At 37.4% G+C, this 24,184-nt stretch overlaps 1 protein-coding gene across 1 annotated transcript; it reads right to left on the minus strand.

The window, feature by feature from the left end:
* Positions 1-22,378, minus strand: nuf2 (UF2 component of NDC80 kinetochore complex). Its single transcript, XM_061887754.1, has 13 exons — positions 22,116-22,378; positions 17,578-17,652; positions 14,814-14,890; positions 14,606-14,667; positions 14,111-14,208; positions 12,623-12,696; positions 10,919-11,012; positions 10,794-10,856; positions 10,575-10,712; positions 10,357-10,497; positions 5,636-5,811; positions 4,401-4,536; positions 1-220 (listed from the first exon to the last, which is right to left on the minus strand). Exons 1-13 carry the CDS (start codon positions 22,236-22,238, stop codon positions 113-115), a joined length of 1,365 nt encoding a protein of 454 aa, XP_061743738.1. The 5' UTR covers positions 22,239-22,378; the 3' UTR covers positions 1-112.
* Between the last annotated feature and the right edge of the window lie 1,806 nt (positions 22,379-24,184).

A 24,184-nucleotide genomic window follows, 5' to 3' on the forward strand; every position in this document is an offset into this window, starting at 1 on the left:
TCCTTGTTAATATAAGAAAAGAAGATACTGTTTATTGTAGTTACATTGGCCATTTGGTAAAACAATCTAAAAAAAGTTCATGTTTCTATGTCTGCAGTCAAATAAAAATGACTCAGAAGTTGTTGAACATCTTGGCGACGTCTTGTTTCAGATTCAATGTGTAGATCTCAATTTTCCTTTGTAGCTCATCCATTGCAGCAGAGAGGGTGTCGTACATAGCCTGCAAACAATTATCCACAATAATCAGTACACAAGACAAAGGACTATGTTGCGACCACGTGACCTTGAGGCCGTCCTCCTCACTTAAGGTTGTCACATGGAAGGCAAACATTCAAAATGGCGAGTTTATTTACAAACCCCGTTTCCATGAGTTGGGAAATTGTGTTAGATGTAAATATAAATGGAATACAATGGATTTGCAAATCATTTTCAACCCATATTCAGTTGAATATGCTACAAAGACAACATATTTGATGTTCAAACTAATCTTTTTTTTTTTTTTTGCAAATAATCATTAACTTTAGAATTTGATGCCAGCAACACGTGACAAAGAAGTTGGGAAAGGTGGCAATAAATACTGATAAAGTTGAGGAATGCTCATCAAACACTTATATGGAACATCCCACAGGTGTGCAGGCTAATTGGGAACAGGTGGGTGCCATGATTGGGTGTAAAGGCAGCTTCCATGAAATGCTAAGTAATTCACAAACAAGGATGGGGCGAGAGTCACCTATTTGTAAGCAAATTGTCGAACAGTTTCAGAACATTTCTCAACGAGCTATTGCAAGGAATTTAGGGATTTTACTATCCACGGTCCGTAAAATCATCAAAAAGTTCAGAGAATATGGAGAAATCATTACGGACTTTTGATCCCTTAGGCGGTACTGCACCAAAAACTGACATCATGGGCTAAGGAACACTTCATAAAACCACTGTCAGTAACTACAGTTGGTCGCTACATCTGTAAGTGCAAGTTAAAACTCTGCTATGCAAAGCAAAAGCCATTTATCAACAATATCCTGAAACGCCGCCGGCTTGGCTAAGCCTGAGCTCACCTAAGATGGACTTAAGCAAAGTGGAAAGGTGTTCTGTGGTCTGACGAGTCCACATTTCAAATTCAATTTGGTAACAGAGGACGTGGTGTCCTCCAGAACAAAGAGGAAAATAACCATTCCGATTGTTACAGGCGCAAAGTTCAAAAGCCAGCATCTGTGATGGTATGGGATGTATTAGTGCCGAAGGCATGGGTAACTTACACATCTGTGAAGGCACCATTAATGCTGAAAGGTCCATACATGTTTTGGAGCAACATATGTTGTCATCCAAGCAACGTTATCATGGACGCCCCTGCTTATTTCAGCAAGACAAGTATTACAACAGTGTGGCCCCGTAAAAAAAGAGTGCGGGTACTTTCTTGGCCCGCCTGCAGTCCAGACATGTCTCCCATCGAAAATGCGTGGCGCATTATGAAGCGTAAAATACGACAGCGGAGACCCTGGACTGTTGAACGACTGAAGCTCTACATAAAACAAGGATGGGAAAGAATTCCACTTTCAAAGCTTCAACAATTAGTTTCCTCAGTTCCCAAACGTTTATTGAGTGTTGTTTAAAAAAAAGGTGATGTAACACAGTGGTGAACATGCCCTTTCCCAACTACTTTTGCACGTGTTGCAGCCATGAAATTCTAAGTTAATTATTATTTGCAAAAAAAAATAAAGTTTATGAGTTTGAACATCAAATATGTTGTCTTTGTAGTGCATTCAATTGAATATGGGTTGAAAAAGATTTGCAAATCATGGTTTTCCGTTTATATTTACATCTAACACAATTTCCCAACTCATATGGAAACAGGGTTTGTACCAGGGCTGTGAATCTTTGGGCACCACACAATTCGATTCAGAATCAATTCCCCATTATTTAATAACATTGGGTGCCAGTTCTATGATTAATTACATTCCTCCATGAAAAAGATAAACAGCTTTGATAAAACTGTTTTTGTTTATAAAAAAATTACCTATCAATTAATAAAGTCAAATAGAAAGAAGGCAGCAAGAGAAGTATCCCACACTTCTCTTTTCTAAAGTAAACCTGTACAGCAGATATAGTCATCTACAGCAACAATATGATTTGTCTGACAACGACAAAAAAAATGATTTCAGATTTTTATGAATCCATTAAGAATCCTTACAAAGAAGACTTCAGATTAATTTGAAAATCAATTGTTTTTTCTACACCCCAGTTAGAGCAATGTAAAGGTTCAGGGGTGAATATACAAGACATATATCATAAAAAATATGATCATGGAATGGAGTGGATTCATAAACTCTAAAGAAAAAGATTCAACATCACAGAAAATGACTTTTCAAACTCCCTCGACCATAAATCCCAGTAGGAAAACAAAAGTGAAGTACATAATTTCTTTACACTAATTGAACAGTAATGTATTAAAGACAACGTTGGGTTTATTTGTGCATTTTTAAGTATTTCATGGATATTAATTGATGCCGTGTGATCTTTATGTGTTAACAATGAATTACTACAGCTACTAACATATGTTTAATTTTAATGTCATCTATAATATTTTTTTTTTTTTTTTAATGGTGTGAAGTTAATGTTTTGCATCCCCATGTCCAGTAATGTTTAGTTCCAACATTATATGTTGAAGAGGTTCATTTAGCCTACTGACGTGTAGTTATAAATGGTTTTTTTATATAGGCTAGTAGGGTACAGTTTTGTACCTGATAATATACAAAGAGGCGGTTGAAATCAGGAAGCAGGCCCCAAAACTGTCAACAGGGACGAAGGAGCATATCAACTATCCCACACCTGGGACACAGTCCTGCAGGGCCGCTCCCGGCTATTTGGTAGACATCCAGACGACGGGGGGACGCCCCGCCCTACCCCAGGCGCACACCAAGGGACACCGCTATCCCACCAATTCAGGTGGGATGTAACAATCCATATAACACGCCACAGACAATGTCAAGCTAACATCATGTTGTGCCTCTGATGAAGGCTTCAGAAGCAAGGTAGACAAAACTTGTCAGGTACAAAACTTTACCTTACTAGCCTATATAAATCAACCATTTAGAAATAGTTCCAACATTATTAAGCAACATCCAAATACAGAATGAGTATGAAACCTGTGAGAGATTTATGAATCTAATTTATTTATAATTTAAGATTTGGTGATGTTTTCTTAATGCAAAACATTGCAGCATATACACTACAACAACACACTCATCCATTTCCTGAAATAATAAATCATGAACATGCTTTTTTACATTTCAGGTTTTTCAGGTGATTGTAAATAATGTAAATACCGCATTTTTCGGACTATAAGTCGCAGTTTTTTTCATAGTTTGGCCGAGGGTGCGACTTATGATTGAAATTATTAACACATTACCGTAAATTTTATAAAATAATATCATTTAGCTCATTCACGTAAGAGACTAGACGTATAAGATTTCATCGGATTTAGCAATTAGGAATGACAGATTGTTTGGTAATTGTATAGCATGTTTTATATGTTATAGTTATTTAAATGACTCTTACCATAATATGTTACGTTAACATACCAGGCACCTTCTCAGTTGGTTATTTATGCCTCATATAATGTACATTATTCAGCCTGTTGTTCACTATTCTTTATTTATTTTAAATTGCCTTCCAAATGTCTATTCTTGGTGTTGGATTTTATCAAATACATTTCCCCAAAAAATGCGACTTATACTCCAGTGCGACTTATATATAGTTTTTTTTTTTCTTCTTTATTATGCATTTTCGGCAGGTGCGACTTATACTCCGAAAAATACGGTAATTCAATGTATATACTATGATGATTAACCTGTGTGATGACTGTATTATGCTGATGGTATATATTTGTACCATGAATTGATTAACAAGTTGAAAAACGTATTCGGGTGTTACCATTTAGTGGTCAATTGTACTGAACTGTGCAATCTACTAATAAAAGTTTCAATCAATCAATCAATAAAACAGACTACGGTTGTCATTAGTAGTCATACGCAAAGGAGGGAAATGGCTGGATTCGTACCAGGAGCCCTCAGATTTTTGGACAACCGCTGTGCCATCTATGCTTCGCTGCTGGTAAAGTTGTTCTGCTTTTAAATGCATTATTTTGGTTTGCAAATTCACTTTCTGTTTTATTGCATAAAAAGACATTTACAAGACTTTACATAACAGACTACAAAGACTTAGTTTGTTACATGCAATGTTTGGTCACGCGATAACTTGGACAATATACAAACTATACAAGGACTGGGGTTAATTAAGTTTTTCTCAGAAAACCACAAGATAAGAAAGGTGGGGTGTAGGAAAACCGAGGCACCACTGTAATGTACTATTCATTTTCCCTTTCCGGTATTTCGCAGTCTTACCTGAGCTTTCTGGGTCTCTTTACTGCAAACGTCTCTTAGGCTGTTGATCTTAACTTTTAGCTGCTGTGTTTCTCTGGAGATCTCTTGGATTTTGTCCGCCATCTCCTCACGCTTGTGATGGATTTGGTTACACTGACTGCATTTTTCATTTAGCAAATCAAAACAAAGCACAGACAATTTCACTTTGAACACAAACAAAATCACTTGACTTCTGTTCATTTCTTTCATCAAAATTAACTAAATTCTAGACGCAGTAACTGTACATATACTCATCATGGACAGACATGTCTTGTTTCATGATTCATTTCAACCACTTTTTGCACAATGATTTTTTTTAACAACAAGAATTAGGTGCATGTTTTTACACAGAGTAAAAAAATCTATTTAGGTAATTGTCCCTGAGCAATGACCTTATGAATCACCACCATTCCAAGGTGGAGGGGTTTTAGTGCCCGATTGATCCTAGAAGCTACTGTATGTTATTTGGGAGTATATGCCCCAGGTAGGGTTTCAAGACAGGTAGGTCACTGGGCAGACAAAGAATGATTCAGAAGATCCGATGAAAAACATCAAGATGAGTGATGATACTTTGTGGGACACCGGGGTATCATCCTCAAGCCAGGCCAAAGGAAAGGAATTACAGGAAAATCCAAATCCGTTTTTTTGGACATGCAATGTGACCTCCATGGTGGGGAAAGAGCTTGAGCTTGCTTAAGAGTTTTAGAAGTTTCGATTAGACATCTTATTCCACAATTTGGATTCTGGGACCAAACTTCTTAAGAGGGACTGGTCCTTGCTCTACACTGGAGTTGCTGCAGGCGTGGGCGGCAGGCAGCCTACGTGTTGAGGTAATCCCCAGTGAACGAGTGTCCCTATACCTTCGGATAGAGGGAAAGGTCATGGCTATCATTTACGTATATTCCGCTCTACCCTGGTATTGAGCACTGTATAACGGATGAACCAAAGAAACCTCCAAGAAAATATTGTTTGCCTTGGTGCCCTAAAATATGAGCCCTCGATCCTTTAAGGAAACACTTGCCATGCCCTTGAAAAATGTAAAAATTCGAGGCCTGAATATTGTCATCAAAAATCATTGAATATGGAAAAAGATAAATTCCAAACAAAATATTAGGGCGCCCAAAATGAATATGACATGATGAGCGTTTTATTGCAACAGTGAGTGAAACAAAAAAATAATGTTATCAATAATAGTATAAGATTATGTAAATGCATACCTCAAAACATCTTCAACATGTTGCTCCTTCATCTCCTTCTGCTTTTGCCTGCGAAGGCTTTGCTTGGACTCCTTGTCCTGCTTCATACAGAGAGCTCGCTTCAGCTGCCCTGTCTCATTGCACAGGTTTCTCAGCTCCTTCTGCTTTTTCTCATGCTGACTCAACAGCTGCTGATGCTGTAAAAAGGGGACAGATATCAGCAATGATTCTTGAATTAACAAAAGAATGTTTTGATTGAAGTTGCGAGCAAAATTTCGAGTTACGAGGGAGCCAGCTTGAGATATATCCACACAGCAAGGTAACAAATGCCACAGGGTCACTCGCTAACATTAGCTAACAGCAAGGCCGACAAAATATTGTTTTCAACCATTGAGTGCGAAGGACAAGGCTGAGAAGAAATAGGTGAAATAAATAATCTAAAAAAATGCATAGTAAAAAACATAGCTACTTTATGAGTTAAAAAAATTGAGAGTTCTCAGTTGAATTATCCTTAATAACTTGGAAAGTTGTTCTTTGTACTGCATTAGTTACTATGTTTAAACAAACAGATACATGCAATAGCCACAGCTCTCCATGTTTTCATCTAAAAAGCTAACAAATCATTCTTCATGTGTAGTGGTTAAGGTTTTAATGTGTGTTTGAACTACATCAGCTTTAGTTATTTTGGTTATGCGGATCCATGATTATTTCCCCCCCCCCTCCCCCCCTGTTTACCTGTATGTCATCTTTTTTGTAAGGGGCGCTGGAAGCCGGCAGACCCGTCAGCGATCCTGTTCTGTCTCCCTGTAATGTTTGTCTATTCTTGAATGGGATTGTGCTGAAAATTGTAATTTTCCTGAAGGAACTCTCCTGACGGAATAAATAAAGTACTATCTAATCCTCAATGATGGTATAAATTACAAAAGCACTCTGAGATTAGTAAATAATCTTCTTTAGAAAATCAGCCCCAAAATCAAATCACTTGTACGTCATCCCACTTTGACATTTCCTGGAAGTTTAATCAAAATCTGCCCATTACCTTTTGAACTATGCTGCTAACTAAATGACAATCCCCAGCATATACGTACATACCTTCCTGGCAGAGGTAAATCATCCTTTATGTCTCAAATAAAAATTTTACAATACAAAATGAATGATTTAAATTGATTAATTATATGTCAATGATGTTGTATATGGGCGTTAAATTCTTACTTCACTCATTAAAGTTTTATTAAGGAAACTGTACCTTTGTGTTTTCCTCACTCACTGAAAAATATCCATTCAAATTTCCATCAACGTTTTTAAGGGCAATGAGAGGCCTGCGATATGATGCTTACGCATATTAAAAGTGTCTTTTTCCAGAAATTTCTCAAGCGTATTAAACAGGAAGGTTTTTGTTTCAAAATATTAACTTATTTTGGCTTATGTGGATATAATTTGTGTGTTTGTTGGTGTGAACATACTTGATTCTGAGGAATAATACACCAGCAACTGGCTTGTGCAAAATATGAATGTTATGAAATTCCAATTCCATTCCATGAATTTGAATTAAAGTTGTAAACAAGATGTACAATTGAAATTTCAATTGATTACTTTGGTGTTTTTTCCAGAATCATGCTTTACAGTATATTTTACATATTTTTACATACCGTAGTACTACTATAAGTCTAATGTACACGTATGTATTACAGATAATATTTGGAAAGTAATCGATCCCGGGCTCTGGGTCTTTCTGTGTGGAGTTTGCATGTTCTCCCCGTGACTGTGTGGGTTCTGTCAGAATGAAATATTTCTAAGTGTTTCCCCTCATGGCCGTCGAGAACCGCATAGCCCATGACCGCATCCTAGCCAAGGAAGAAGGTGTGTGCAATGTTTGGCGACAAATGCTTCATTCCTAACACCGCCCCTGATGGCTCGGTCCACAGGGCCTTAAAAGGCCTGCGAGCCCTGTCCAGAGGACTTACTGAAGTATCTGATGTCTCTGACCCCTTTAAAGATTGGCTCCAGAACACCTTTGTTTGGTGGTCTGACTTAATTAAGTCTGCCCTGATCTCCATTGGAGTTTTCTTAGCTATTATAGCTTCATGCGGACGATTTATCAATACTGATGGAACATGTCCATAAAAAGTCGAGCTGTCAATACTGAATGTTGGATTGTTGTATTATTTTTTCACAGTTTATGAACTTACATTCATATTTTGCTGAAGTATTATACAATTAATATAATTATTTAGTATTTATGAATTTCTGCTATTTTTTAGAATATTTTTAATAAATCTCACTAGTCCCTGGCATAAGTGGACTACTGCTCCACAAAATGTCATCGCGCACGCTTTTACATCACACAACTAAAGTGACGGCTCTGTAACATGTTGTGTGAGACTTGTGCAGAACAACATAAGTGGCTGCAAGACGTACTTATTCAACAGCCATACAGGTCACACTAAGGGTGGCCGTATACACCACTTTAACACTGTTACAAATGTGCTCCACACTTTGAACTCACACCAAACAATGACAAACACATTTTGGGAGAACCTCTGCACCCTAACCCAACTTAAACACAAGGGAACAAATACCCAGAACACCATGCAGCCCTAGCTCTCCCGGGCTACAATATACACCACCTCAACCGACACAAGTAGGGAGGGTGGGGCTGTGGGGGGTTGGTGGTAGCGGGGGTGTGTATATTGTAGCCTGGAAGAGTTAGGGCTGCATGGGATTCTGGGCATTTGTTCTGTTGTGTTTATGCTGTATTACGGTGTGGATGTTCTCCGTAAATGTGTTTGTCATTCTTGTTTGGTGTGGGTTCACAGTCTGGCACATATTTGTAACAGCGTTAAAGTTTTTTTTACGGCCACCCTTAGTGTGACCTGTGTAGCTGTTGGTCACCTATGTCTTGCAATGGCACGCGTGCGTGCTGCACAGCCAGATGCAACATATAACTTGGCTTGCACACTGTCTGTACAGGATGTAGAGGGCGCTAAAGGCCATTATGGAACCCCCTGAATATTGTGGATTGGGTAAAAATCGGCAGGGATTTTGAGAGAATGGATGCCCTGAAATTCAGGGGACTCCCGGGAAAATTGGGAACGTTGACGCTGTCAAGCGGCATTCATATTAAACTTGCGGGCCACACCAACATTAAATTGTCATATCAAAGTGCGGGCCGCAAAATAATGTCTCGCGGGCCGCAATTGGCCCGCGGGCCGCATGTTTGAGACCCCTGTTTTAGGCCCTTCTTTGAAAAAAAAACAGCTCAATTTTTTACATGGCAAACATAAAATATACAACATTTGCCCCCAAAAATATCTCAAAGGGGAATATTTAATGTGACGAAATTGGAGCCTTGACTTAGTCAACAATTCATAATTGATTTTGATTCACAATTTTTTTTTTTTTTAAAGAAAGAAACAGCCTGCATGGCAGCTTTGTGTTATTGGAGTAAACATTGCAACATTTTCTTGTTACATTTCACCTGTTTGCTCTTTTATACCACTTTTTATGTTTTTAATGTTTTTCCATATTATTTTTAAAATGTGCCGTGGGGCCGTTAAAAAATGACCTGCGGGCTGCAAATGGCCCCCGGGCACACTTTGGACACCCCTGCCTTACATGTAACTATGGTTTGATTGTTTATTGCTAGCTTGCTCGAAAACCGAAACAGCACCTACTTTAATGTAGGGAGGGCTTTAAAAGTGTTGCTCTGATAGGATGGATTTTCTGGGGAAGATCTTAAGGGGGATTGTGAGAATGAGATATTTTTAAGCATTCTTTTTAAATCCATAGTCATGTTTAAAGCAGCTAGTATTTTCCTTTGTAGTGTGTCTTTTTGTGATCACCGTGCTTTTATCTTATGTCCGCAAGTAAACTCTTTGTTTTGTTTTAAGGGCTTCCTGTTGGTCGGCTCACAGAACTGTTTTGGCAAGTTGTTATCGGTTTTCAAGGCCTTACCTGTGTGCCTTTCTGTGCGAGAGGGGCTGTTTTCACTCTACATAAGCTGACTCTTCTTGTTTGGATTTAGACCTCTTCTTGCTGATGCTACTGTCGCATTGTAAGGGCTGGTCTCCTAAAGCTTCAGTAAAACTTGGTATTGTACCATTCTGTCTCTGGGGTCCTTCTTCCTCAACATGTATGTCATCCGATAGAACTTGGGATTGACCCGTGTGTTTTTTTTATCTGAGAAGACTGGTCGCACGCAACACTTCGGCTTCCTCCCACCACCAAAGACATGCACCTGGGGATAGGTTGATTGGCAACAATAAATTGGCCCGTGTGTGAATATGAGCGTAAATGTCTGTCTATCTGTGTTGGCCCTGCAATGAGCTGGCGACTTGTCCAGGGTGTATCCCGCCTTCCGCCCGAGTGCAGCTGAGATAGGCTCCAGCACCCCGCGTGACCCCGAGAGGGACAAGCGGCAGAAAATGGATGGATGGAATTGAATTGAATTACAAGGCGAAACTCCACCTTACTTGACTGTAATAAAAATAAGCAGTATATAATTTGGAATAATAAAATCTTCTAAAAAGCAAATTAATTCAATTGAAATTCTTAAATTTGGAATTTTGCAAAAGCCAAGCGGGCAAACAGACTAGTTAGTTGGGCTAAATGTTTGGCTGTACGACAAACTATGCAAACTTTTTAGTTGAAAACCACGTTTGTATGTGGCACTGTGCAGAAAATAATTGGAAACGGACAAGTTGAAAGACTTTAAAGAGATGTTGAAGTTTCCAAGTTCGTACCTCCTGCTGTTGCTGCTTACTGTTGTTGAAATTGCTTTCCAGATCTTGGAGCGAATTGTACCTTCGTTGGATCTCCACTTCAGTCTGAGTCCCTCTCTGGACCATGTTCTGCAGCTCTACTACACACTCATCCGTTTGTTCCTGGCAAAAATACAACTTGAAAATTAAAATGACTCTTATTGAAAAGTCCAGTAGCTGTCCAACTACTATTCACTCACAATAGAGCTCTTGATGATCTTGACAGTTTCCCTCATTTTCTCCATTTGAGTCTTCAGCTCCTCTGGTGACTCAACAATCTGAGACTTTAGTTTGGCTACATCTTCCTTCAGGTTGGCAAGATCGATCATTATCTGGGCCTACACACACACACCGACACACACAATTGATGTGAACTTAGACTTTTGGATTAAGTTTAAGCGGGATATTTTGTCTCATACCAGTTTTTGAGCTTTCTCTGCGATTTTGGTTTTCCACTCTGCGATACTCTCGTTTTTTGCATTCTAAAAGAAGATCACCGAGATCATAAGCCTGAGCAGAGTTTATGGATCAATGTGTTACCTACCACATCCTGGTATTCATGCATTGTGGTGGTCTGCAGCTCAGAGAGGGCTGCTGCCAACTCATCAGCCTCAGCCTGCTGCTCAGGAGGGATGGTGCTGAACAATTGTACAATTTTAAATTAATTTTAAGGAAAAAAATGTCTGGATATGTGGCTGGTAAAGCACAAGAATGACACATTTGACAATTTATAGCAGGGCTATCCAACTAAATTGTTTTGGGAGCCACATTTACAGAAAGTACAGTATATTACATTGTATACTCAGGAGAATCAGCATCTTCTGCTGTGGACATGTGATTTTGGTCTATTTTTTTGTCAGAGTTTTAGGAGCTCTCTGCTGTTTTTTAAGGACCGTCTGCATAAATATGACACAGTCACAAGATTTTTGAACAGTACTCGCGAGCTACCAGTTGAATAGCCCGAATGATAAAAAAAGATCGGACCTTAAATGGGACCATGAGGAACACCACTAGTATATCAAAATACGTAAACAAATGACTGTCTACATCTGAAGTAAACAAGCTAGTTACCTTATTTTTCGGACCATACACGGCGCACTTAAAACCCTTAATTTTCTTAAAAATCAACAGTGCTCCTAATGTACGGATTAATTTTGGTTATGCTTACCGACCTCAAAGCTCAAAGTAAATTAATTTTTTGGGTATCATGTGTAATAAGGGTAACCGGTAGATGGCAGTCACATATAAGAGATATGTGTGGACTGCAGGTTGATGCCTGTTCAATAAATGACACCAGCAAGCAAGCCCACACTTATGAAGTTTTAGCGCTCAAAAATCTGTCAATATGTTTAAGTTTGACTTTAAAAAGTTACGAAGCTGCACCGCTTGATGGATTGTCATTGGATTACGGCTACCAAAGTCAAGACATGCTGTGCTTCAACATACAGGTATTATTATGGTGTGTGTATACTCAAAGTAAAGCCGCTGCTCCTTCACATCGAGAGGAGCCAGATGAGGTGGTTCGGGCATCTGGTCAGGATGCCACCCGAACGCCTCCCTAGGGAGGTGTTTAGGGCACGTCCAACCGGTAGGAGGCCACGGGGAAGACCCAGGACACGTTGGGAAGACTATGTCTCCCGGCTGGCCTGGGAACGCCTCGGGATCCCCCGGGAAGAGCTAGACGAAGTGGCTGGGGAGAGGGAAGTCTGGGTTTCCCTGCTTAGGCTGTTGCCCCCGCGACCCGACCTCGGATAAGCGGAAGATGATGGATGGATGGATGGATGTATAAGGACCCCCAAAATGGCACCTCTTAGGAGACATTACCTGATGTTTTGTTTTGTAATCTGCATAAATAGGGAAAATTTGTCCACGTCCGCCATTGTAATTTGACGCCATAGTCAATAAGCTCCTTCTTTTTTCTATCCTCTTGTTGTGGGCCATTTATCCTCCGCTGTTGCCATTTCTAATATAACGTAGCATACAGTCCTACCTATTATCTGTCAGTAGGCTTGTTTTGGAAGCGCTAAAAATTACCGGTACAACAAAGATGACGGGGAAAAGACGCTGTCGAAATGGAGTGTTTGTTTGGAGTCCACCAGAGCTTGCATGAGCGTGATAACAAAAAAAACAAATAGAGCAACTGCACTTGAGTTTAAATGAACCAAATGTGAACACAGCCAAAGCCACTTACGACAACAATCCGTAAGTTTGACGTTTTGCTGACATTAGCGTGTTTATGAATACTTACGTCAGTATCGCTATTTTTTTTTCTGCTTCTTGGTTTTCCTTAGAATAAGCCTGCATCCTATCCAGGTCTGCCCTCTGTCAATAAACAAAGTAACTCAAGTAAGTTTTTTGGAATATGAACTGAAGAAGCATATTGCTCAGACAGTCTTACAACAATTACACCATGCTGAATACCTGGAAAATGTATTCATGACATAAATATTAGCACATACAACATATCTATACTTAAGTGGGAAAATGTATAATGTATCTGGAAAGAATTTGCAGCGTTTCATTTTTTCCACATTTTGTAATGTTACAGCGTTATTCCAAAATATAATTAAAATAGATTTTCGTACTGAAAATTCTACAGACAATACCCCAACATGATTTTTTATATTTTTGCAAGTGTAATAACATTTTAAAAAAATAAAATAAATCACATGTACATAAGTATTCACAGCCTTTGTTCATTACTTTGTAGATGCAAATTTGGCAGCAATTAATGCCTCAAGTATTTTTTAATATGATGCCACAAGCTTGGCACACCTGCTGTATCTTTGGACAGTTTCGCCCATTCCTCTTTTCAGCACTTTTCCATCAGGTTGGATGGGAAGCGTTGGTTTTCATCTAGGATGACTCGGTACATTGCTGCATTAATCTTAGTCTAGTGTGACCAAGAACCAGATGGTCACTCTGTTAGTGCTACAACATTCCTTTGTGAAGAGAGGGGAACCTTCCAGAAGGACAACCATCTCTGCAGCAATCCACCAATCAGGCCTGTATGGTAGAGTGGCCAGACAGACGCCATTACTCAGTAAAAAGTTAGCCAAAATGAACCTGAAAGACTCTCAGACCATGAGAAACAAAATCATCTGGTCTGGTAAGACAAAGATATGGTGTGAATGCCAGGCGTCATGTTTGGAGGCAACCAGGCACAATAACATCCCTACGGTGGAACATGGTGGTGGCAGTATCATGCTGTGGGGAAGTCTTTTAACGGCATGAATTGGGAGACTAGTGAGGATAGAGGGAAAGATGAGTACAGCAATGTACAGAGACATCCTGGAAGAAAATCAACAATTCTCATCCAACCTGATGGAGCTTTTATTTTTTAAACCCTAGGAGTACTTAAAAAGTCAATTCATATTCAAATCTCGATTTTCTATTTATTTATTCCGATTCTAAATTAGTAATTTTCAAAAACAAAAAAATAATTTTAATAATACATTTTTTAAAGATAATTTTAGGCCTATAAACAAAAATAAACCTTAATATTTTTGAAAATGTGCATATTTTTCTGATGTGTAGCATTGATTGACAGTCTAAAAGTAACACAAATTCCTCCGCTCATCATTTTAGCAATTGTATGCATTTTAATGAATACAATCTACAAATCAAATCACTATCGCAATTTTTGACAGATAAATTGCAATGAGGGTTTTTCTTGAAATCGTGCAGGCGCACTTTCACCAATTCAAATTTAAGATGTTTTAAAAACCATACGTACATATTTGGCTTGCTTTTCCTGCATCATGTTCATCCTCTCCTTTCGGAATTGCAAAAAGTTCATGATGGCACTTAAAACAATGAGTGTTTTCTGTTTCTCTGAAAAAGATGCAGATACGCATTAAATATTATACAGTAAGTGCAGAATTACAACATGTACAGAACTATACACACCACAAAAAAAAGCTTGACATATATACTGTGGATGCTAGAAAAAACATATTTGGATTCTGATATAGTGAATAAGGGGCAATGAACATATTACACTGTTTGATAAAGATATGATAGATGATGCAGATGCTATAAAGATACAGTACAGATTACAGTATGATAACAAATGAAGGTACGATAAACATAGTATACAAATAAAAACGGATATACTGCAGATATTTGGAAAATTGGGGAACTATAAGCAATACAAAATACAGATAATGATGTACATGTAACATATGAGTGTATGATATACATATTACAGAGATGTATGGAATATACTTACTTGGTGCAAGAAGGTCATTCAGTGAAAAGTCATAAACGAAACACATTGGCAGAAACTGCCGCCTAAAAGAACAGAAAGGTATGCATATATGATCTTTCATGCACATACTGTGGAACTGCAATGAGATGATGTTTTTTTGTTTGTTGGAATGAGCAAACGATGACAAACACTTCATCATCACGTTATCTAATACTGTATAAAAACTTACATGCCCTGGTACACACTCATGATGGCAGTTGCCCCCTCCTGATATAAAGGAAACTGAATGTTTTCCACAAGAGGAACCTGTGGGGGAAAAAAATAGACAAGTTTAATTCAAGGGCACATTTTTTTATTCTTGTCCAATTCTAATGTTGATAACTTTAATGTTAGTACCGGTAACTGTAATGTTAGGAACTGTAATGTTAGCAACTGTAATGTGGGTAACTAATGTAGGTGACTGTACTGTGGGTAACTGTAATGTTGGTAACTGTAATGTTAATAACTGTAATGTTAGTAACTGTAATGTTAGCAACTGTAATGTGGGTAACTGTACTGTGGGTTACTGTAATGTTAGTACCGGTAAATAATGTTGGTAACTGTAATGTTAGCAACTGTACTGTGGGTAACTGTACCGTGGGTAACTGTACCTTTGGTAACTAATGTTAGCAACTGTAATGTGGTTAACTAATGTTGGTGACTGTACTGTGGGTTACTGTAATGTTGGTGAAGGTAACTGTAATGTTGGTAACTGTAATGTTAGTAACTGTAATGTTAGGAACTAATGTTAGTAACTGTAATGTTGGTAACTGTTATGTTAGCAACTGTAATGTTAGCAACTATAATGTTAGCAACTATAATGGTATACTATATTGTTGGTACCTACATTGTTGGTACCTACATTAACTAATGTTGATTACTGTAAAGCCGGTAACTGTGATGTTGGCAATTGTAATGTTGGTCATTGTAATGTTGGTAATTGTAATGTTGGTAAGTGGGAAGTCCCATCCTTACTCTGCAGGCTTTTTTGTGATCATCGTGGCTGAATTTGCTGGATATTTTTCAGAAAGTTTTAGCAATGTTTCCAAAGTTTTTTTTTTTTGGGGGGGGGGGGGGGGGGGGGGGGTTTACAATCAACTTGTGAGTTGATGAAGTTGTTATCATTAGATGTTTATCCTGTACCTTAACTTAAAAATGCACAGGATTTCCAAAGAAAGAGGGAAAGGGAAAAGCAGCAGAAAAAGGGATGGATGGATAAACAAATAATGTATTGATGTTGTACTTGTTTTACACAGCAAGTACATCAGAGCAAACACTAGATGGCAGTAAACGAACATACTCAGAACATACTCAAATTACTGCACTGTAATTATGACTAATAGTAGTTAGAATTAATTATAATTATAAACTGCAACACTAGCAAAGGCTTCCTTATTGTCCGCTGTCTGCTCTGTCATCCACAAGTTGAAGACATTCTCCGTAGACAATGTGTGTGTTCATCGTAACATCCATTTATGTTCCAACACATTTAACCCTGCATGTTAGGTGCATTTGTGAACTTCTGAGAGAAATCCATAGCGCTACTTTTGGTTGGTAAATGAGAGACGATCATCCCACTTCAACATCATTGACGTGTACTGGTAAATGTTCACTTTTTACTACGTCGACATTAAAAATTAAAATATGTTATTAATTCCCATGACTTAGATACATAAATGTTAAAAAACTATATGAGTAAATGTAAAATAGGAAGTGTGGTTACTGGTGTGTTGCTAAATGTTTATATACTACATTACCCAGAAGGATTAGCCCTGTAGACAGAAACAGAATTTAACCACGGCAACTGTGGCAAAAGCCGAGACTGCCCTCGTCTTTCGCCGTAATGCCCTAAAATATGTACCAACATCGGCGATAAGGACATGCTGTGACCGCCCTTTATTTTTTTTTACTTGTTAATGGACGAGGGATGCAAGAATAAACGGTATAATGATAATTCGCCATAAAATTTCAGACGCTTAAAAACACCATCTAATTTTTTTTATTAAAAATAACAATAAATACTAGCTCAAATGTTTTGTCATCTCATCCAACTGAACAAAGGCTGTAAAGATTGTGTATTCGATGTGAGAGGTGTCTCTCTTCTCTATTTTTGTTGGCCAAACGGGTGTACTGACCCAAGAGCAGAACAAAGCTTGTTTATTAGACTTCAACCCCATTAGCCAAACTGCTTTGTGTTTCATTTTATTATAAAAATGTAAAAACACAGTTTTTTTTAACATTACTTGTTTTTTTTCACGTCACAAAGTATTACTTCAAAAACATCCATGTGACACAGCATTTTGTTAATGTTTTATTGTGTATATTTAATTACTATATGGCATATTTCTGCTCAAACTCTTAATGGATCTGTCCCGATACAGCATTTACATCTACGTAACTTAAAATAATAAAAATAATAATAAATAAAAAATACCTCCCTCTATCAATACGTAAAATTCGAGATAAAGGCATCATGACATGACAAAAAGCTAACCAATTTTAATTTATTATTAGTATAAACAACAGTGATATATTTATGTATGCATGCATGCATTGGAGCCCCTGCCTTGAAAGAAAATAATGTTTGCCTTGGTGCCCTTCTAACTTGCTATGGTGCTCTAAAATATGAGCCCCCCTTTAAGGCAACACTTGCCTTGACCTTAAAAAGTTAAAACTCGAGGCCTGGGACCTGAGATTGAGCCATGCGGAAAGATGACACAAAAAAAAACATAAGTCTTGATTAGATGGTTGACGTGCCTGTTTGAGCGCCGATCCGAAACAAATACAATTGATAAAAATGACACCAACTAGCCGAAATGTACGAGGAAGTTGCAAAATTCTGACAATGTTACGAGGCTGCGCATAATTCGCGGAGACTGGTTGAATTTACGTGAATTGCAAATTCTTGGAAGGACTGAGTAGAGTGGTGTGCAAGTGTAGTACCTAGTACTTACCATGGCGTGCCATTCAGGGCGGAAACGATACAACAGATGCAATACTCTCATGTAGAGCGTTTGAACCGCTTCCGGCTGAAAAAATATATATATATTTGGCATTGAGTTATTTAGAAGTACATAATGTACGGTACAGGCCAAAAGTTTGACAACTTCTCTTTCAACGAGTTTTCCTTATTTTCATGACTATTTACATTGTAGATTGTCACTGAAGGCATTAAAACTATGAATGAACACATGTGGAGTTATGTACTTAACAAAAAAAGGTGAAATAACAGAAAACATGTTACAAGCGGGAGGAAATGGATGGATGTTTCATATTTTAGTTCCTTCAAAATAGCCACCCTTTGTTATGATTACTGCTTTGCACACTCTAGGCATTCTCTCGATGGGCTTAAAGAGGTAGTCACCCAAAATGGTTTTCACTTCACATGTGTGCCTTATCAGGGTTAGTGGAATGTATTGCTTTATCAATGGGGTTGGGACCTTCAGTTGTGTTGTGAATGAGAAGGTGTGGTCAAACTTTTGGCCTGTACTGTATGTACAGTATACGTCAGAGTTGCAATAAAACAAAATGTGCTTTTAGTATTTAGCCTGGTGTACAAAATGTATACATCATTCTGGGCAGCCTTGGACTAAATGATTATTTTACAGGGGAATTGCAGTTTTTGGGGGAATTTTGCCTACTTTTCACAATCCCTAAGAAAAACAAGAAATACATATGTTTACTTTTTTAAATCATATATTACATGTACGAGGTGGCAAACAATGCAGATTATGGAAGTACTCCAATCCTACTTCTCATAAAGCTCTGTAAAAAAAATCCTAAAAAATGGCAACATTACTGTATTTGAATTGTGTGACTTGAATACTAACCAAGCATTAGCAATATTGTCATTATAAGTGCTTACGCAGACAAACAAATTTTAGTGGTGCCGTGATCATAGAGGTAGCTTATGCTGCTATTTTGACATAGTAAACTGCTGCATCGCTCGAATTGATAAATGCTCAATCTAAAAGCCTTTCCCTTAGTAGAAGGTTGTTGCCATAAACCAAGAAGTTGTTCAACTTAGACATTGAACTTATTCTCAAAAATGGCAAAAAAGGAAGGAAAAAACACTTGTTTGCGCCCACTTTTTTTTTTTTTAAACCTGCATGAGCATTAGGTTTAATTCTTCTTCTAAACAGGAAGATATAAACATATCAGTCTACATTTCAGTTAGAGCAGACAATGTACAGTACATGACTGTTTTATTATGTTTGTTGTTTGTATTTCTTGTTTAACACTTAGCATTACTACTGCATGATGCTTAGTGTTTCACTAAAGCTGGATCTGTTTAGCACACAGCTAATTGTTGCTCATCCGTCTTGTAGTCAGGATCAAAAAGGTTCTCAATATCATTTGTCTCAAAGTAGTAGTTGCTGTCTCTCATGAAGTGTGCCATGAATAGTGTAAATAGCGCATGTTGTAATGAGTCTGTGAAATTAATACGCCGCTGTATGCTTAAAATGGGCAAAATATGTAAATATTACATGTTATTATAATGTGTATGCCTGTTACTATACTACATTTTGTATTTACAGTGTGTATATAAAACGTTGATTGGAGGTTTTTGGAGGTTTTTAGAACATTTTATGGGCGGAATAAAACAGCCTTTGGCTCCATTGCTAGCTGACTTTTGCTAGCATTTATTTTAGTTAGAATGAATAAAAAAGAAACAACATATGTGAGGCTGTCTTACATTACAATTGTGAATGATAGGCAAGATTCCAAAAAGTGCAGTTCCCTTGTAACAATAACAGAAGAACAAAAATGGTCTCCCCGGTGCTTTTCAAAGAATCCATGACGACTTCATTCGCACTCTTACAATTGTCACTTCTGAGATTTTAATAACATTTGTAATATTCCTACTATTTTGTTAACATTTAACTAATGAGGAGCACTTTAAACTACTTGTAAAACAAAGTGGTTCCTTTGGACTTTTGCAGTCTTGTTACTCGTCATTTTCTCCAAAGCACTGATTCTCAAACTGTGGTACGCCAAAAAATCCCTTTTGAAACTTTTTATTGAGACTTTTATTAGTAGATTGCACAGTACAGTACATATTCCGTACAATTGAAGACTAAATGGTAACACCCGAATAAGTTTTTTTAACTCTTTTAAGTCAGGGTCCACATTAATCAATTCATGGTACAAATATATACTATATACAGTCATCACACAAGTTAATCATCAGAGTATATATATTGAATTATTTACCTTATTTACAATCATCATTATTACTATTACAATACAATTATTTACTTGATTAAAGTACAGTGTTTAATTTTCCTATATTCAAACACAGTGGGACTGGTCAAACTGCGTGCAATGCAACTGTGGCCAAAATATTAAATATACTTGTTAAACAAAACCTCTGCCTTGTTTTTAATTAATATGTAGGCCTACTGTGCAACTGAATTTTGATGTTGGTCATTATGATAGTACTTGGACATGGCAAGTTTTTGCTTTTTATGAACAATTTATAAAAGGTATTTCAATGTTTAAAATATATTGTACTAATGAGGGCATTTTATATTTTAACAGGCATGAGGATGATATAGGGTCCTTGGAAAAGGTTCTTTACTGTAAGTTTGACAAGCCGTTCTCTAAAGCAGTGGGTCTCAAATGGGGGTACGCGTACCCTTGGGGATACTTGAAGGTATGCGAAGGGGTGCGTGAGATTTAAAAAAAAAAAATTCTAAAAATAGCAACAATTCAAAAATCCTTTATAAATATATTTATTGAATAATACTAAAACAAAATATGAATGTAAGTTCATAAACTGTGAAAAAATAACAACAATGCAATATTCAGTGTTGACAGCTAGATTTTTTTGTGGACATGTTTCATAAATATTGATGTTAAAGATTTCTTTTTTTGGTAAGAAATGTTTAGAATTAAGTTCATGAATCCAGATGGATCTCTATTACAATCCCCAAAGAGGGCACTTTAAAGGCTTACTGAAACCCACTACTACCGACCACGCAGTCTGATAGTTTATATATCAATGATGAAATCTTAACATTGCAACACATGCCAATACGGCCGGTTTAGTTTACTAAATTGCTATTTTAAATTTCCCGCGAGGTATCTTGTTGAAAACGTTGCGGAATGATGACGCTTATGTTGACGCGTGCTTATGACGTTATTGGTTGGAGCGGACATTTTAGCCCAGCACTACTCACGGCTAAAAGTCGTCCGCTTTAATCGCATAATTACACAGTATTTTGGACATCTGTGTTGCTGAATCTTTTGCAATTTGTTCAATTAATAATGGAGACTATAAAGAAGAATGCTGTTGGTGGAAAGCGGTGGATTGCAGCTGCCTTTAGCAACCAAAACACAGCCGGTGTTTCTTTGTTTGTTGTGAAGCTTTAATATGGAACAGAGCGGTCAAGCAAACATGTTTCTCTACCACATGTCAACCAGCAAGTTTTTGGATGAGAAAATTGTATAATTAAGTCGGCTCTTACCGGAGACGTGAGCGGAGTTTGTGTCCTACTACAGCAGCTGACACTTTCTTGGCTCCTCCATATGGCTTCCCTCAGAGACACTGGCGGTCACCGCAGCCCTCTGACTTTATAATCTCACTAAGACACTAGTAACACAATAAGCAGATAACGGATTTCCCAGAATGATCCTAGTAAATGTGTCTAATAACATCTAAATCGCTCCCACCTCCGTCAAATGTTTTTCTTCTTCTAGTGCGTCACTATAACTTTCCTCATCCACGAATCTTTCATCCTCGCTCAAATTAATGGGGAAATCGTCGCTTCCTCGGTCCGAATCGCTCTTGCTGCTGGTGGCTATGATTATAAACAATGTGAGAATGTGAGGATGTGAAGAGCCCTACAACCCGTGACGTCACACGCACATCGTCTGCTACTTCTGGTACAGGCAAGTCTTTTTTATTAGCCACCAAAAGTTGCGAACTTTATCGTCGATGTTCTCTACTAAATCCTTTCAGCAAAAATATGGCAATATCGCGAAATGATCAAGTATGACACATAGAATGGACCTGCTATCCCCGTTTAAATAAGAAAATCTCATTTCAGTAGGCCTTTAAGTTGATGATTACTTCTATGTGTAGACAGCTTTATTTATAATTGAATCACTTGTTTATTTTTCAACAAGTTTTTTGTTATTTTTATATCTTCTTTTCCAAATTGTTAAAGAAAGACCACTACAAATGGACAATATTTTGCACTGTTATACAATTTAATAAATCAGAAACTGATGACATAGTGCTGTATTTTACTTCTTTATCTCTTTTTTTCAAACAAAAATACTTTGCGCTGATGAAGGGGTACATGAATTAAAAAAATTTTCACAGGAGGTACATCACTGAAAAAAGGTTGAGAACCCCTGCTCTCAACCATATTTGCAGTAACACAGTATATTAGTAACAATACATGATTTGTTTTAATAGTGAAGGATTGAAGTGATGTTGTATTTTTTTGTGTTTATGTTTATGAGCAAAAAGACAAGAAGTTACCTTCGGAGAAGGAGTCAAGTCAGTCTTGTTCAAGTGTTTCGCTTCCTGACCAGTTAACACTTCTGACCGGTAAAAGCTGATAATGTTGTCAACTGAGTTGACAGGGAAAGAGAGTTCCGTCATTTTATCTTCGTTCGTTCAGCAAAAACACGAGAAAAATGACCGACCGACGAAAAAAAAACGTTAACGCAAATACAAATCATTGGCGCCAAATCAACGTCCGGATGCCGTTCATAAACAAGCCTCTCATTGGTGGATGTTCTTCTTCTTCTACGTTTTATTTATCCGGCAAACTGATTTAAAGGCGCACTAGCGCCCACCTTCGAGAGGGAGAGTTATAAAGTGCTTTTCAACACGATAATAATAGGAACCCGTTGACAAATTTCAAATATCGTGGAGTCATACTAGCGAACCTCACTACGCTACAAACGAATTGCACCCGACACGCCTATTTCTACCGTTTGTCCCTTTCAGAATCGTGGAGAATGCTGGAGCCTATCACAGTTGCACTTTATTATTTTTTACCGCAAAGCATGTATGAGTCGGATAATTCTTATGAAGTTAAACACATTGCTATCTGCACTAAAAGGCAGAAAAAACCCGCTTTGGTTTGTGTATGTCATTTTGTTTCATGATGGAATTGTATATATTTTTTTATTTTAACGTTGAGTGCCCGCGCCATAAAACAAGTAGAGGAAAAAGAATAATGTTATTTTGAAAAATACCGTATTTCCTTGAATTGCCGCAGGGCATATAGTCTGCGCCTGCCTTGAATTACTGCTGGGTCAAACTCGCTTCCCAAAATAATTAGCGCATACTTAGTATTACCGCCGGGTCAAACTCGTGACGTCACGAGTGACACTTCCCCTGTCATCATTTTCAAAATGGAGGAGGCTGATTTCAATACCGGTAATTTGAAATCGCATAAAGGGAAGAAGATTAAGAGGTATTCAGTAGGATTTAAGGTCCAAGATTACATCACACTCAAATTTTTACTGCATAACTTTGGTAAGTGCCGGAGTGAGAAGAGTTTTTAAAATAATTAGCGCATGCTTACTTTTACCGCATGCCTTTGGTAAGCGCAGGAGTGAGAAGAGGTTTTAAATTAATAAGCGCACCGGCGGCAATTCAAGGAAATACGGTAATACAATTAAGATGAAAAAACATATATATTTCGGTGTCTAAAAACAATAACTACATCCAAAATATTGTTTATTTTTTTATTCTATTCAACAAAAATAAACTTACCAGTCAGCAAAAATAATAAATAAAAATAGGTATTGACTTCCTGTTCTCGTGTCAGAAATCTGTTTTTGGGAAGCTTTCTGACGCATTTAACCGGAAGTTGTTTCCTACTTCCGGTGTTGGATTTCCCATTTCTGATAACTTTTCATTAGTAGATTGCACAGTTCAGTACATATTCCGTATAATTGACCACTAAATGGTAATACTCGAATACGTTTTTCAACTTGTTTAAGTCGGTGTCCACGTAAATCAATTATTATTTTGATGATTTACTATCATTATTTATTTATTATGATTATTTTCAATGTTGTTGTAAATAATAGAAAATACAAATCCAACGTTCCATGGGTGTAATTATTGCTTGGATTTCTTTTTTTTTTAATACAAAAAATAAAAATAAAACAAGGAAATGTTGTTTTTTTTTGTTTTCCACTTTCAAAAAACAATAACTACAGCTAAAACACGGGTTTATTTTTAATTTATTTATTTATTTATCACAAAAAAATTAAAATAATCATGATGGAAAAAAATACCTGACAAAAACAATGAACCGGAAGTTAGTTTTTAAAGCCAAGACCGCAGAACGATATATTATATCGACCCAAGATAATCTGTTACAGCATCACACGATGTTTCCCTTGCAGGTCAGAAGTACATGACTTTTACATAGCAACTTCTGGTTACGGTGTGGAAATATGAACACAAATTTGTTTTTGGTCAATTTTGGTCCGTGTACATTTCGTTCATTCTATTTCCAATTCTGAAACGCAAATCAAAAAACAAAATTAGGGCCTTTTTTCGATTATTTTATTTTTTTACTATGA

The sequence above is a fragment of the Nerophis ophidion genome, linkage group LG02 (genome assembly GCF_033978795.1).
Source record: "Nerophis ophidion isolate RoL-2023_Sa linkage group LG02, RoL_Noph_v1.0, whole genome shotgun sequence".
NCBI lineage: Eukaryota > Metazoa > Chordata > Actinopteri > Syngnathiformes > Syngnathidae > Nerophis > Nerophis ophidion.